This window comes from Eurosta solidaginis, chromosome 1 (genome assembly GCF_040869045.1).
Source record: "Eurosta solidaginis isolate ZX-2024a chromosome 1, ASM4086904v1, whole genome shotgun sequence".
In the NCBI taxonomy this organism is placed as follows: domain Eukaryota; kingdom Metazoa; phylum Arthropoda; class Insecta; order Diptera; family Tephritidae; genus Eurosta; species Eurosta solidaginis.
In genome coordinates, this window is record NC_090319.1 from 109,831,574 (window position 1) to 109,847,096 (window position 15,523).

At 35.5% G+C, this 15,523-nt stretch overlaps 2 protein-coding genes across 8 annotated transcripts in view; both read left to right on the plus strand.

Annotated features, from left to right (window-relative positions):
* Hs6st (heparan sulfate 6-O-sulfotransferase) overlaps nt 1-15,523 on the plus strand; it is an 812,621-nt gene that overhangs the window by 753,772 nt on the left and 43,326 nt on the right. The gene's annotated exons all lie outside the window — the stretch shown is intronic.
* Nucleotides 1-15,523, plus strand: part of LOC137236719 (uncharacterized) — a 296,244-nt gene that overhangs the window by 56,364 nt on the left and 224,357 nt on the right. For 3 of the 7 annotated variants that reach the window (XM_067759684.1, XM_067759688.1, XM_067759687.1), the window contains exons 2-3: nt 7,720-7,994; nt 11,051-11,420. In XM_067759684.1, the coding sequence (XP_067615785.1) occupies nt 7,720-7,908 (189 nt within the window). In that variant the 3' untranslated portion in view covers nt 7,909-7,994; nt 11,051-11,420. The remainder of the gene's footprint in view (nt 1-7,719; nt 7,995-11,050; nt 11,421-15,523) is intronic. The other 4 variants (XM_067759685.1, XM_067759686.1, XM_067759689.1 and 1 more) reach the window with 4 other exon arrangements.

Sequence of the window (15,523 nt, forward strand, 5' to 3'; positions counted from 1 at the left end):
TTACGGTGCATTTTTTTTACATGGAGAAATACATGAATATTTTGAAACACGTGTATATGACACAATCATGCAAGCCATTTCCAATAATGCAGGTGGATTAAATTTCTTGGATGCAGCTGGTGGTACAGGCAAAACGTTCGATATATCACTGATTTTAACGACTATTCGATCGGAATAGAAAATTGCATTGGCACTTGCATCTTCGGGAATTGCTACTACATTATTAGAAGGTGGTCGAACAGCACACTCTGCATTAAAATTGCCATTGAATGTACAGGTGATTGAAACTCCAACTTGCAATATTTCAAGAAATTCTGCTATGGCAAAAGTTCTGCGATTAACGTCAATTATGTTGTGGGATGAGTGTACAATGGCGAATAAAAAAATACTAGAAGCATTTAATCGAACAAAGCAAGATTTACGTGTTAATCAACAGCTTTTTGGTGGTGCTTTGATATTACTGTCAGGGGACTTTCGACAAACATTGCCTGTCATTCCTCGATCAACTCCTGCTGATGAAATAAATGCCTGTTTGAAGTCATCAGTTCTTTGGAGGTATGTACAAAAATTGACACCGAACATTAATACGCGTATTCACCTACAAAATGATCCAGCTCCCCATGAGTTTTCAAAACAATTGTTAGAAATTGGTGATGGCAAAATACAAATCGACAGAACCAACGTATTGGTCACTGTGCCCAACCATTTTTGTACAATTACGAAATCGATAGATAAATTAATTGAATGTGTTTATTCAAATGTTCTTCAGAATTACAGATATCATGATTGGTTGAGAGAACGCGCCATTTTAGCACCGAAGAACATTCATATCAATGCCATTAATTTTCAAATTCAAGCAAAACTCCCAGGTGTAGTCACGACATATAAATCAATTGACAGAGCTATGAATCAAGATGAGGCAATGAATTATCCAATTGAATTTTTAAATTCATTAGAACTGGCTGGTATGCCACCGCATTGTTTGAATCTGAAAGTGGGTTCTTTGATTATATTATTGCGAAATATTAATCCACCAAAACTGTGTAATGGCACCAGATTGGCAGTGAAAAATGTATTGCCAAATTTGGCTGAAGCTACGATCTTAGCTAGTAAATCAAAAGGAGAAGTTTGTGTAATACCGCTTATTCCTATGATTCCAACTGATATGCCATTTGAATTCAAACGATTACAATATCCTGTGCGTTTATCATTTGCGATGTCCATCAACAAAGCCCAAGGGCGAATACTTAACGTTTGTGTTTTTTAATTTAAGTTTTAAAATAGCTAGCAAATAATAAAATATCTTTTTTTTTGTAATAAATGAGTTTGATTTAATATTTTACTTTATACGTAGCGAAAAACGTACCGGGCCGCTAGTATAAATATAAATATAAATTTTAAAATCAATGTTCAGCAAGAATACGTCTTTATATAAGGATACATTTTTCGCTGAGTTTTGTCCATTTATATAAAGGAAATGCTTACAATTTTTTTATTTTCTTTTTATTTTGTTTAAGAAATTGAAAAGTTTAATTATTGTTGCGAATTTTTTTAAAATTGTACTATTGCATTTGCATTTCATATGGCATTGAACGAAATCAGTAATGAATAAGTGTCATAGCAACATCAACAGAGAAGCATAAGAAGAAGACGGCGCGATAAAAAAACATCCACTGGAGTTACCTGCTTCCCTTTAGCAAAGCTATTTTCTGGCGGCCAAGCCGTATTTAATTTTTCTTTCGTCATATGCAAAAATCTTTTTAAGCCTTCTTAAAAAATCCTTGCGCAATTTGTGGGTGGCTTCATCAGATATTTTGATGCATTCGCTTTAATTCAACAAGTAAAAACTCCTAAAAAATGGCAGAGAAATCTCCCTCCCAATCAAATTCATATTAGGACAAAATAGACCGCAGTGCTATCCTCAATAAATTATATATCTACCTATGAGTGATTTCACACTTTGCAAAGGAAATTGTTTTTCCACTCGATCGTGTTTTTTCTAACATTTATCACAGCAAAAAATGGCATATTAACAATTGAATTGGAGGCAAAATATGTCAGCAAGTATAGTGAGAATGTTTGTAACAGTAATTCGCGAAATTTTGTATGTGAATGAGCAAGGCGAAATAAGCTTCAATCGCTAAGTCTAAAGTTTCTTTATAATGCAACATCTTGCGCGATTTTGGCGATGTTACTGGAATGCATAAGATACGATAAGAAAAAACTTCTTATATGACGGGGCTTTATGTATTTCTGAAACTGTTCAACCTATTTCATCAAGGAAACTTTGTACCTACATATATAGAGTATTATACAGGGTCCACGTAGCTAATTCCTAATTGCTAAAGTCCAATAAGATATTCGGCCTAGGTGTTGTCACTGTGATCTCTTCAAAAGACTACAGCCTATGGGAAGGCTCGTTAATATAAATAAAATTAAAGAAAAAAAAACTTTTTTAAAAATAAGCTTTTATTATTGATTAATAAAATTAACTAAAAAGTAATAAATAAATTGACAGTACAGAAATATAAAACTTTATAAGTTCATTGTAACCTTTAACGATAATTAGGATTTTTCGTCTGCGACAAAAAAAATTCCATATTGTACTTACATAAGTATATATTTTTAACATTAAAACTTTACACCTAAATTATTTAATCTTACAGTTTATAACACAGTCCTAATTGTTCTAATAAAAAGCGTGTTAAAATTTTATGGTATAATTAAGAACATTTAGGACCTCCTTTTCTTCCTATCACAATGTTACACGCTTTTATTAGAACAATTAGGACTTGAATTCATTGAGTACTCTTACCGGAATACGTCCATCTTGTTTTGTCATAGCCAGGGTTTTTCCTGCAAGTATGTTCGGTGCTGATTTGTTTACTGCTTCGACAACCCACAATTTGTTTGTCCACAATCTCCATCAACCTTTGCCCAGATGACTGCTTCTGATGTTGCTGGTATTTGCTGACTTTCTTCCACCAACACTCGTTTACTACTGTAGCCTCTCTCGTAGCCGAAATTAAGTGGCACATCCATGTTCTTATATCGCATCGTCTTGCTTTGCATATCGATTTTGATGCCTTGGTTGATTAAGAAGTCCACTCCAATTATTATTTCATCAACAATACCTGCCACTATAAAATTGTGTATTACCGTGACGTTCCCAATTGCTACTTCACATTCTACTTCTCCAATTACCTGGGTGTCTTCTCCAGTGGCTGTACGCAATATTGCTCCATACAATGGTCTTATCTTCTTGTTGACTAAATCCGCTCGAATGATGGAATGAGATGCACCCGTATCTACAGTCAGTAAACGTTCCTTTCCATCCACATGCCCTCCGACAGTAAGATTGTTTGACCTTCTTCCAATTTGTGAGATAGAGTTTATGGGGCATACAATTGCGGGAGCCATCTGTTGCTCCTTGTGGCTGACTCGCTTTAGTTTAACGATTGAGTAGATTTGGAGACTTGCTCATCTCCTTCAGTTCTGCGTTTACGGCCACCCACATTGCTGCAACTGTTAGGATTGGTACTGCAATAACTTGCAATGCGCCCTGGCTTCCAATATTTAAAGCATTTGACGCCACCATCGTTTTTCTGCTGCGTTCCTTTTAATGCTTCCGAAATTGTGTCTACCCAGTCTGGCCTTTCCACTTCCATGCGATGAACTTTGTATGCCGGCTTACTCAAAAGTGACGCTGTTTCCTGAGTCAGTGCATGGGATACCGTTTCAGCAAATGTTTGCTTTGGGCTTGCGTATGTAACTCGCCTTGTTTCGACGTCCCGTATGCCATTTATAAAATTCTGAATCTTTACCCTTTCAGTGTATTCCACAGGTGCGTCCGCATTTGCAAGATGAGCCAATCTTTCTATGTCCGAAGCAAACTCCTACAAAGTCTCGTTAGATTTTTGGTAGTGATTTTGCAATTCTATTTGGTAGTTTTGTTTCCTATGTTCGCTTCCGTAACGTCGTTCTACAGCAGCCATCAATGCTTCATAGTTGTTCCGCTCTCCTTCGGGAATCGTCTGTAGAATTTGAAGAGACCAATGCTACGAATAGAGCTGGAAATTTATCTTCAGCATGCCAGTTGTTCACTGTTGCGGTCTTCTCAAACTGAAGCTTAAACCCCTGGAAAGGAACAGAGCCGTCAAAAGATGAAGTTTTTACCTTCGGATTGCTTGCTGAAACAGTTGGGCAATTTAGTTGCAGCTCCTGTATACAACCTCTCAATGTTACATTTTTGGCATCGATTTTGTCCTCGAGTTGTAAAATTTTTGTATCTTGGGCCTCCAGCTTCGATGATACCCTTATCTCCTGTGTCTCCAGCTGCGATGATATGCGGGCCTCCTGTGCTTTCAACTGCTCAGTCAACTGAGATGTCATATGTGTTTTCTGTTCTTCCTGTTGAGTTTCCAGCTTTGACGCTATGCGTGTCTCCTGCGATTCCAGTTGCGATGACATGTTGGTGGATATTTGTGGTGACAAATCGGACATTTGTGCCGATATTGCAGCCAATATCATGGTCAGGTATATGTTCGCCATTGTCTGCGGTGTTTCATTTTTCTCCTCCATATTTGCTGTCTCACCGCCATCAAGATGAAAGACATACTCTTCCACGTCAATTCCTTCTAATTCCATTTCCTCTCGTAGCTGTGCCTGAAGTTCGAGTTTAATGCCTGTTGTATTCAATCCACGGCTTTCCAACTCCTTCTTCAGTTGCTGGATCTTCAATTCACTTAACTTTGCCATGTCCTTGTTTTCCTCTGGAATTTATTCAACAATTCTTCTTTTGACACCAATTGTAACGAATTTACTGCAAATCCTCTTATTCGCGACCTTCTGCTAACGTTCTTATCGCTAAGCTGTTGAATAAATAACTTAAATATTTAATAATGCAAAATGGCGTTTATTAAAGTACTTCACAATAACACTGATACTTCACAACCGATAGCTTGCTTAAATGACACTGATTCTCGCGCCTCTATTACTGCCGCCTTTTATACTCTGTGATTCCTGGTTCGCATACTTCTAGGCGCTTCCAGAATTTTCTCAGTTACTGCCATAAAATTTTAACTACAGATGCACGTGTATAGCTTCTCATATGCGCGTGTATTTGTGAGCGACACTTCCACAATTATAATAGCATACTTTTGGGAGCATCTCAGATAAGATATCTGCATGTGTTTGTGCGTCTCTTCTCCGCTGCGTGTACGTACATATGTGTAGACGTAATGATTGATCTATTGATGGGCATACAAGTCACTGCTTAGCGTCGGCTTAGAGCTATTAGTATCCCTTAGTGTTGCTAATATTCGTTACGATGTATTTTGTATAGCTCTCGCGGAATTTCATTTTTCAGTTCTTCCAGTTTTTCAATGGTATATTTTCAGAAGAGCGAAAAAATGTTCATCATGGAAAAAGTGGAGTGTTTTTAAAGGTTTTATTTAGCTTGACTTGACGGGCCGACCGCTGTAAACGAATTTTGTAATTAAAATTTAAGTAACTTCTCGATAAGCTACAAGCTTGAAGCTTTGAAATACAGTTCAGATCCCGATGGCGATGCAATAATAAGATAAAAACCTCCGATAGGTGGCGCATGGATCGATATATTTAAAAAATCGTATTTGTGGTCCGATTTTGCTCATATTTGGAACACATGATACATACATGAATGGAAAGCGATCGATGAATGCAATAATAAGATAAAAAATCGCCGCTAGCTGGTGCAAGGATCGAGATATTCAAAAAAATCGCATTTATGGTCCGATTTGGCTCATATTTGGAACAAATATTAAATACAGTCCGGTAGATGTGACATCAAAATACTTTAGAGTTCGAGGAGGGACAAGCATATGTGGCGCTGAGTCGAATAAAGTCCTTGGAAGGAGTATGTATTGAGGCAATCGATTGCAAAAAATTGTCAGGAAGTAGTCCTTGTAATAATGAGTCACTAAATGAACTAAATAGAATGAGAAATATTAGGCAATTATATAAAGACCTAAAACTTGACAATATAATATTTTTTTAAGTTAAACGGTTTTATTGAAAAAAAATATTTACATGAAGTAATGATAATACCAAAAACTAGCAAAAAAAATTAGGTGAGTCCTAGGTACTAGTCATTAAATTAAATCAAACTTTCTTCCTCTAAATGTGGGCGGTACAACGCCAATTTTCCAAAATTTCACCATATTTATGTTTAGTCATAAAGCCAACCCAGATATCAAGTTCATCACTTCATCCATCTTTGGTAATCAATTATTTTTATCACGCCCCTCGATAGAGTCGGCAATTTTCACAAGTGTATTTTTCTTATGTGTATAATACCTGGGACAACCTCCAACCAATTTCAACATGATATCAACGGCTTTTGATTTACTGCTAAAAAACTGCCCATTTTCCAAAATTTTACCAAATTTCAATTTTTTGTCATAAAATATATCAAATTGTATCACTTTGTCGGTATTTGGAAATGCGTTCTCACATTTTTTCATTTTTTGAAAGTCCGATATCGATTTATTTCCATTTTTTGAATTTTTCGAAATCTCCTTTCAAAACTCGGCTGCAGCCATTTTATGAAAACGAATTGAATAACTGAAGAGTTGCGTGCATAAAAAGATCAAGATGCCATGTCTTTTTTAGCATAAAACCGCTCAAGAGAAAGAAATGGCGAAGCTTAAACCCACACCAAATATTAATGCTAATCTCTTAAACTAACTTCTTGACATCAAAAAGTTTTAAGATCTATGCTAGTATCGCCGAAGGGCAGCAATCGTAACAGCCTGCTAGTTATTTCGCAACTCGACTCTCACACCTGCCAAAAAAAAAAAAACAGGGGAAAAAAGGCTTGAGTACGTGAAGCTTGAGCTTCTAGCCACCAGGAATTACACCCGCAAATTTTACCAAATAATTCGCAGACAGAAAAAAGGTTTTAAGCCCGAAGCAAGCTCCTTGAAAATGAAAAAGGCGAACTGGTAACCGATGTCCAGTGGGTGCAAGGAAGATAGTGTGCTCGAGCCAGCAATGATTATGGAGTTAGTGTTCCCACTTCCAAGCTTTACGAATTGAAGTTTAGCAATCACTCTAACCATTATACATGATTTATATAAATTGTAGAGCAATATGAAAAAAGCTCAGAGCTTAAAGGTAATAGATTATAAACTAGTAGTAATAACGCTATACATTTGTAACAGAAGTTAAGTGTTTGTTAATGGTCATGCGCAGAATGAAATGTCAAATGTGACATTTGAAATGGTGGAGAGAAATAGAAATACGCCGCTCAAACCCCCACAAAACTTTTGTTGTCATTACTTTTAAAACCCCAAAACATACATATGTACATATATGCATATCAGTTTTTGTGTTTTAATAAATTTTGTTTAGATATGCAGAAATAGTAGTACATATAAGCAACCCCCTATAATCTATTTTCATTCTATAAATTAATGCAACATATTTTACTAACTTTTACCTTATTATTATCACCCTCTCATATCATTTCTATGCAAGTGTGCGTATGCGCACCCCCACCATACGCCAACGCCAACGCTTTTGCTCTCAATTTGAAAAAAATCTCTACCGTATAAAATGTCATGAAGAATTCATAAATGTAGGCTTAGCTTATCGAGGCAGACCGATATTAAGTATGTTAATTTTACAAAACTTAAGTATTCAACAGAACTGATTTTATATTATTTTATATCCTTGCAGAGCACAAACGAGGCAGCAAAGAAACCGGCAGAGCTGATTAGTGATTTATTGAAACAAGTGCATAAGAATGCCAACCTTAAAACGAGTGATGCAAACACCAAAAATAATCAATTAAATGTAATAAGACTCGACGGGCCACAACGTAACTCCAATATTTTCAGATGGCCTTTTAGTGTTGTTGTGTATTGAGAAAAACTGAATAGAAAAATCAGAAAAGATATTAGCTAAAAGTGAAGTACTATTTTCAACAGAGCCATCATCAAATGCAATTTACGGTATATTGGTTTCATAAAGGCAAAAGTTATTTCTGCTATTTAATTTAGTGACATAGAAATACTGAAATGCGCTTTAATTTTAAAAGCACGCAGGAACAAACGAAAGTGAAAAAATTGCAAATCTAAAAGAAATATTTGGTATACTTGATTCGCAGCATTAAAGTATACATCATTTTTTGACAAATTCGTATTTGCAGATTTCGTTTGTAATTTAGGAATAAGAGAGTAAACTGAAATAAAAACAAATCGACTAAAAGTGAAGAAAGTATGGCAAATGACAAAAATTACACATTTTATATATAAACGAAAGGGGTAGACGAAGAATTTACACCCTCACACCCTGTGTCATAGAAAATAGAGTATTATAAGTGTACTGTGAGAGTTTTAAATCAGTGTGAATTTTAGCAAGATTTAAGAGAAATCAGCAAAAGAAAGAGTTCGTTTTTAAACGATACGTTTACTAGTCATACTTTTTAATAATTTGCTATATACACATAAAAACACTTTAAAACGGAAACATCAACTGCTTCATAAAAACAGTTCAAATAAAATCTCCTAATTATCAAAGAAAAAACCATAATAACATAGCACAAAGAGAGATAATAAGAAATAACTAAAAAAAGCGTCAAGAATCAGGAATTATGAATCTCATTTAATGCATTGTTTCTTCTTTTATTTAATTCTGTGCTTTGCTAAAAGTAACGCTTTAGGTGAAATCTTATTTATCAAAATGACATATAAAATTGCATAGGTGCGTCAACTTCATATTGAGTCATAGATTACGGAGTCTCTATTTTGTTTCTCTACAATTTCAAGTTTATCACTGCCACAAATTTATAGTGCCGTTATGTCATAAAGGACTGTTCTTTCATTAAGTGTGATAAGTTCAATTGACTAAAGAGGAACTTAACTAGTTTAATTAAAAATTGTAGGGATAAAGTCCATATACCGTTGTTGGGTCGTGTGCAAGGTGCGACCGGAATGCCTGAAGTGGCTATATTCTAAATCCCTCAACCGCAGGGGGACATGTATGTACCTGGAAATATTACTACAAATTCTTACTTGAGTACCTGCCAGGGATGGCCTTACTCTACGGTACTCAAAAACAAATCCGATCTAATTATGTAAAAATCATGCGGGCAACATATTGAGAGAAGGTGATATAGCCCTTAAAGTGTTCGAGAAAAAAGCTCGCCACAAAGAAAAACCTTAACCATTAGGGATTGAAATATTTTTCACTCATCTTCAACCTGTCTTGTTCACTTTTGTCACCCCGTAACCGTGACTAACGCCTGGGAAATCAGCTAACGCAGGGGTCATATCGTCATATATATCCCATATCGCCAGTAGTCAAGACAACTGAAGCCGCTGTGCTTCCTTACGGCTTCCGAAAATCTCATAAAACCACCAGCGCGCTAGACGCCATTAACACGCCGATAAATTGTGGACTGAATCAAGAACCCCACCTGAGAGTAGTACTCGTAGCGCAAGACTTATGAAAAGCCTTTGGTATAGTCAATCAGAGCACGTCACAGTCAATCCCAGTAAGTTACTACAGTACATTACTGCAAGACAATTGTACTTAAAGTCCAGAACCCTAACAAAATCCTCAAGTATCTTGCCGGCAGCACTTGGGATAACGATAAAGAAACGCTTTTTTTTTGTTTTTCTATGCTACGAGACCCCAATATGGTCGCCAAGCCTAAAAGAAACACTCTCGAGGAAACTGCAGGCCTTTCAGAACACAGCACTTAAAACTGCCAGGGATATATTCTTGTGTCCCCAGAATATCACCTACACAGTAAGGAAAGCAAAATAACTTGCCGTTCGAAAAGGCCTAATAGGTTAAACTCTTACCTATCCGGAATCAACCTCAAACACCTATTGTATTGTTACAAATATTAGCAACATTATGGGGTATTGCCATCTCTAAGCTGATGCTAAGGAGTGATTTGCATGCGCATCAATAATTCAATAATTATGTCTACACACATTTCCATATGAGGAGCAGAGAAGCAACGCACACACACATGCATATATCTCATCTGAGGTGCTCACAAGAGAGGGCAATAATTTGTGCAAGTATTACTCACGCGCATGTGAGAAGCAATAAACATAGTTGTGGCTGGTGATTTTGTAGCTGATAACTAACTAGTAAGTTCTGGAATGGAAAAGCCTAGAAACTGCAATCTTTCTCGGATTCCCGTTAGAGGATATTGATGACAATTAGTTAGTGGTCGTAATTATTGGATAGGGCGAACCACTGCTACAACAACAACAACATATTGTCGTATTATTTTGGGTCATACAATTTATAAAATTTTTTTTTTTTCTCTTTTACGCATTTCGTTACCGTTTTTTATTGTTTTTTTTTAAATTAACTACATAAATTTAAACCTGAGAAATCCTAACTGTGCACAAAAGGGACTATAGGAATTATTCTCCAATGTAGGCAAAAGAGATCGATCGCAGACCACTCTCTTTAGTGACTAATCACACGATTTTTTGCAGGGAGGCTTCATATAGCAGAACCAAAAATATTAGTAAAAATTCATTTAATAATGTAGGCTACTCCAAAATAAGATTTAAAACATCGTAGATAATTTTAAAAACTACTTTTTTTAATTCATAAAAATTGTTTGAATATTAATAAATTTTTTTGGCGGCCACCGTGGTGTGATGGTAGCGTGCTCCGCCTATCACACCGTATGCCCTGGGTTCAACTCCCGGGCAAAGCAACATCAAAATTTTAGAAATAAGATTTTTCAATTAGAAGAAAATTTTTCTAAGCGGGGTCGCCCCTCGGCAGTGTCTGGCAAGCGCTCCGATTGTATTTCTGCCATGAAAAGCTCTCAGTGAAAACTCATCTGCCTTGCAGATGCCGTTCGGAGTCGGCATAAAAACATGTAGGTCCCGTCCGGCCAATTTGTAGGGAAAAATCAAGAGGAGCACGACGCAAATTGGAAGAGAAGCTCGGCCTTAGATCTCTTCGGAGGTTATCGCGCCTTACATTTATTTTTTTTTTATTTATTAATAAATTTTTATTTAACTATTAGATTTAGATTATAGGCGTCAGCGTTTGGCACAGATTACATATCAGTAAACATATCAAGCTTTATAAAAGCAAAAAGTAAAACAAATACAAGTGATGTCATACACAATGTAACGCTAAAAACATACAAAAAATTACCTTCTTAGATCTAAAACTTAAAAAAAAAAAATACATATCAAATCAACATACATATCATGCGTTATGAGCTTTAATATATGTAGACTAGTAAAACTATAAAACAAGATTTTAAAAAACATATGCAATGTGAGAAAATTTAATATACAGTAATACATTTATAAATAACAGAACTTGGTACTCAAATTCAACCAGTTAAACACTGTGAGATTTTGTTTCGGCTTTCGGAGATGTTCTAGGTGAGTACAAGTTTACGCTTACAACAACAAATGCTACACTTCTCTCTCTACCTTGCTCTCTAGACTTATAGTTCAAAAAACCAAATTAAAGTCCAATAAAACAGAAAAACTACAGAGGGGCCAAGGCCAAAATATCAGTAGTAAAATAAGTTTAAAAAAATTCAAAAACTCATAGACACCTCTGGCTTTAGAACAAAACTAAAAACTTTAAAAAATTCAAAAACAGAAATAAGCTTGTTACGATCTTCGGCATCGTCTTTACTGCTGTAGTTTCTGAAGTATTTAGAATAAAATTCCAAAGCCCTTTGTACAGAGTGGCTATCTCTAAAGACACGTGCCCGCCTCACCATCTGCTCTCTACATAATACTACGGCTAATAAATGCCAGAAAGATAATTGTACTTGCCTGCAAAATTTTTCAACAGAAATTTACATAATTTTATTTCCTTTTTTTATACCCAATATAATCAGTGGCGGATTTAAATAATTTACGCCCCTAGGCAATCCATAAAGGAAATATTAAACAGAACAAGTGTGATTAACGAAATACATAACGGAATCAACAAACTCCATATTCGCATGGATATGAATTTCAACAAAGACATATCTTCAAAGACTTGTTATTTGCACCTTTCTACGTTTTGACTTTTCGGCTTCGATTTGGCGGATGAAAAATCTGACTCTATAGTGAACGCAAGTTTGCCTTAGCCTGCTGAAGAACTGAGATAGTTTTTCAAGTGTTGCAAAACAGAAAACTAGTTTGCTATTCACCACAATATGACCGAATCTGACTTTCAGATTATTCGCATTATGATACACCTTTGATGAACTGGTTGGCTTAGGATCAAATATTTTCTCGAACGCCCGTTCTTTTTTCGGCATTGCTGGCAAGTGTGGTAATCTTTTGCATGATTCTCGCTCTCTGGGCAGCCGTCGGCTGTTACTTTGCGTGGTGTGCACATGCGAGAGGTTTTTAAGATGCGTAAATGAGTTTCTATTGCAAACTGCAACGACTGAATAAAGAAAAGTTTAAGAATAATGCAGTCTTATTTTAAATTATACTGAAAAGATGAATTATTATCCCCTCACATATTTTGGAAGTGCTCATATCTCTCAAAATGAGTCCGAAATATGTTAAAATATGAGTCTCAGAAAGAGATAACGCTCAAGTGTTTTATGACTACAATTTGATAAAATTATGGGAAAACTAAAATTATATAATTTTTAAACTAGGCCGGCTTTGAATAGAAATAAACAAATTGTCATATCAGATGTTTAAATTAAATAAAAATTCAATTGCAATGGACAATTTTGTACAAAACAGTGATATCTTATCCGTCAACTACCTGACAAGTTGTTCAATATGTCTACTTTTAACGATTTGGCAGCGTTTTGACAGGATGTTTAATATGGAGGCGCATACGGCGTGGTCAGCGGGGTTTAGAGAGAGACGCAGGATGAAACCTCGAAAGTCACTTTAAAAATCAGGTTATCGGTTCTTTTCGATATTTTGATGTCTATGCTGAAGATACCATATTTGGCTTATCCCTCGGAATATTTGCTGGGTAATAATATTTCACATACACGAATACAATTTCAAAAGCAGCTGAATTAAAAATATTTTTGTTTATCAGCTGACTCAAATTTTGACACCCGTTAATTCTGCCTCTCTCGGCTTTAGGCTATGGTGCCTGTACACTGCGTTTCCGTTGAGCCCACACACCTTTTTCGCCAACTCTTTTATGCAAAATATGTAGCTTCTGACAGAAAATAAATGTTTGATATTCTCTTCCGGATTATTGATACTGCGTCTTTTGAAACCTCTCCCGATATTTTTAGATATGTTTTAGCAGCCGTTCGAAGCAGGCAAACACGAAGTTGGGGTTGGGTGGAAACGTAGTGTGCAAATCCGCCGCTGCGAAAACAATATCTAGCACCATTCCAAAACATCAAGGCTTTTAAAGAAGGGGGGCTTCTCCTCCCCTGTTTTTCAAAACCCAGTATGAACCGCACCGTTTCCCCCATTGGAAAAAGGTTTCGGTACGAATACCTTTGCTTAAATTGCTATTTTTGGAACATAAAAAATGACTCCTGTGTAGTAGCTCAGTATATCGGAGGTGAAATTAGGAAATTTAAATCCAATTAGTAGGTACAACAAATAATTTTCCTTTAAACGCCCTTGATTCAATTAAGCTGGTGTACATACACTGAAAGAACTGGTGCTAACAAAATCAACAAATCGGTTCTGTTGTTTTTGACTTAACGCAGATTCGGTGAAATTGACCGAATTACGGTTAATTCGACCGAGTTCTTTGTCAAGCGAACAAATTACTTTAGTCATTTCAACAGAAGAGAAATTGTCGCTTTTTAGTTAATAAAATTCTGTAAAATTGGCAGATTCCGAATCAATCTAACTAATTTTTCTGTTAACACAACTGATCTCACTGGTCACTTCAACAGCGATCAACAGTCAATACATGAGCAAATTTCAAAGAGAATTTTACGCTCACTGCGCTATTTACTTTGTACTTATGACGATGGTGCCACGTGTTAAAAAAACGCAAAAATAAGAAAACCACCAAATCGAAAAAACACACAAAATGGGAAAACAACAAAAAAGTGATTTTTCAGTTATCAATACAAAACGTAAAACCTTTTTTTGAATTTACTGTGCAAAAATTATGAGATACCGGGACAACTATTTATCGGGTACAATTTTGCAACTTCTCCTCCAAGCGAAATGCAAAATTGCACCCTCTTGTTGCAAAAGTTTGAGCGAACAGGATTTTTACAAAGTTAGTAACATTTTGTTCAAGTGTTTACGAATTTTCACTAACGCGAACGAATCTAATAAGATAATAAAAAACATCCCTTTTTAATGTTGATGTTTCCGACAACATAAAAATTTGAGTTGTTTTGGAATCGCTTCAACTTAAAGTGTTACGAAAATTAAACGAATTACATGTAAAATTACTCCAGTGGTGAATTAACTTCCTGCAATTTGATTCTTTACTTTTCTACAACTTACAAGTTCTGCATTTAAAATGTTATGTCAAACATTTATACTACAAGTTTTGTTCGAAACAATCAAGTGTGGCAACTACATGCGAGAGAAGAAATTGAGAATGAGCTGAGCTGCAACAAAAAGAATTGCGAATCAGTTTTGTGACTACTATTTTCATTTCTATTTGCAAAGCGAAGTTCAAATTATAAATTAAATAAATTATAAAATATAAAATTTGGTGAAAGTGCGTTTAATAAAACAAAATAATAAAGTGTATAATGTTTAATGTGTGCAAGCAAATTTGATGTACGCTCAATTGAAGTTAGTAAGTGCGTACATATGTATATATATGTAGCACGCATGCGTATTTATGCATTCACATATTTACGTATGTAGTGTGTATATGGCAACATAGGTACTGTCGTACAAAGCTGTCCCAACAACTTTTTTGTTCATTTGACTACTAAAACGGTCAATTACGAATCAACGATTTGTGCGCAGTTGATTCAAAATCTTCTTGCGATGGATAAAAATTGACAGAAATTTCGGTTGGATTGACCCGTATTTCGGTAGATTTTATCTGTCTCTTTCTTTCAGTGTAAGGTTAAATCAATATAAAATTGGCTGTAGCTAAAAATATTTGCATAAAAATCTTGAAGTTGATGATATCATTCGAAACGTAATTATGTACAAACAAAATATCCTTATACGACACGAATATGTAATGGAGGACAATAGGGAATAATTATCACAAAAATACGTTCCATTTACAGTGACTTCTTTCCCTTGAACTATTGTGCAAAAACGCTAAAAACTAAATTAAAAAAAACCCAATAATTTGGCGCCGAAACACCTTCACTCACTTTAATTCTCTTTGTGCGGCTTTAATGCGTCATGCTCAGGTTAAATATGTATCTATTATATATGTAAATATGTATAAATGTGCAAAGTTGCACTTTGCAAAACCTGCTGTGTGCTGTTTCTTATATTGGAGTATCTTATAGAGTGCTCCTCTGTCATGCGACAGAGAACCAGTTCATGACCCTACATCAACTTGTGACAATAACAAATATTTTTCGAAATACGTTAATCTATAATCA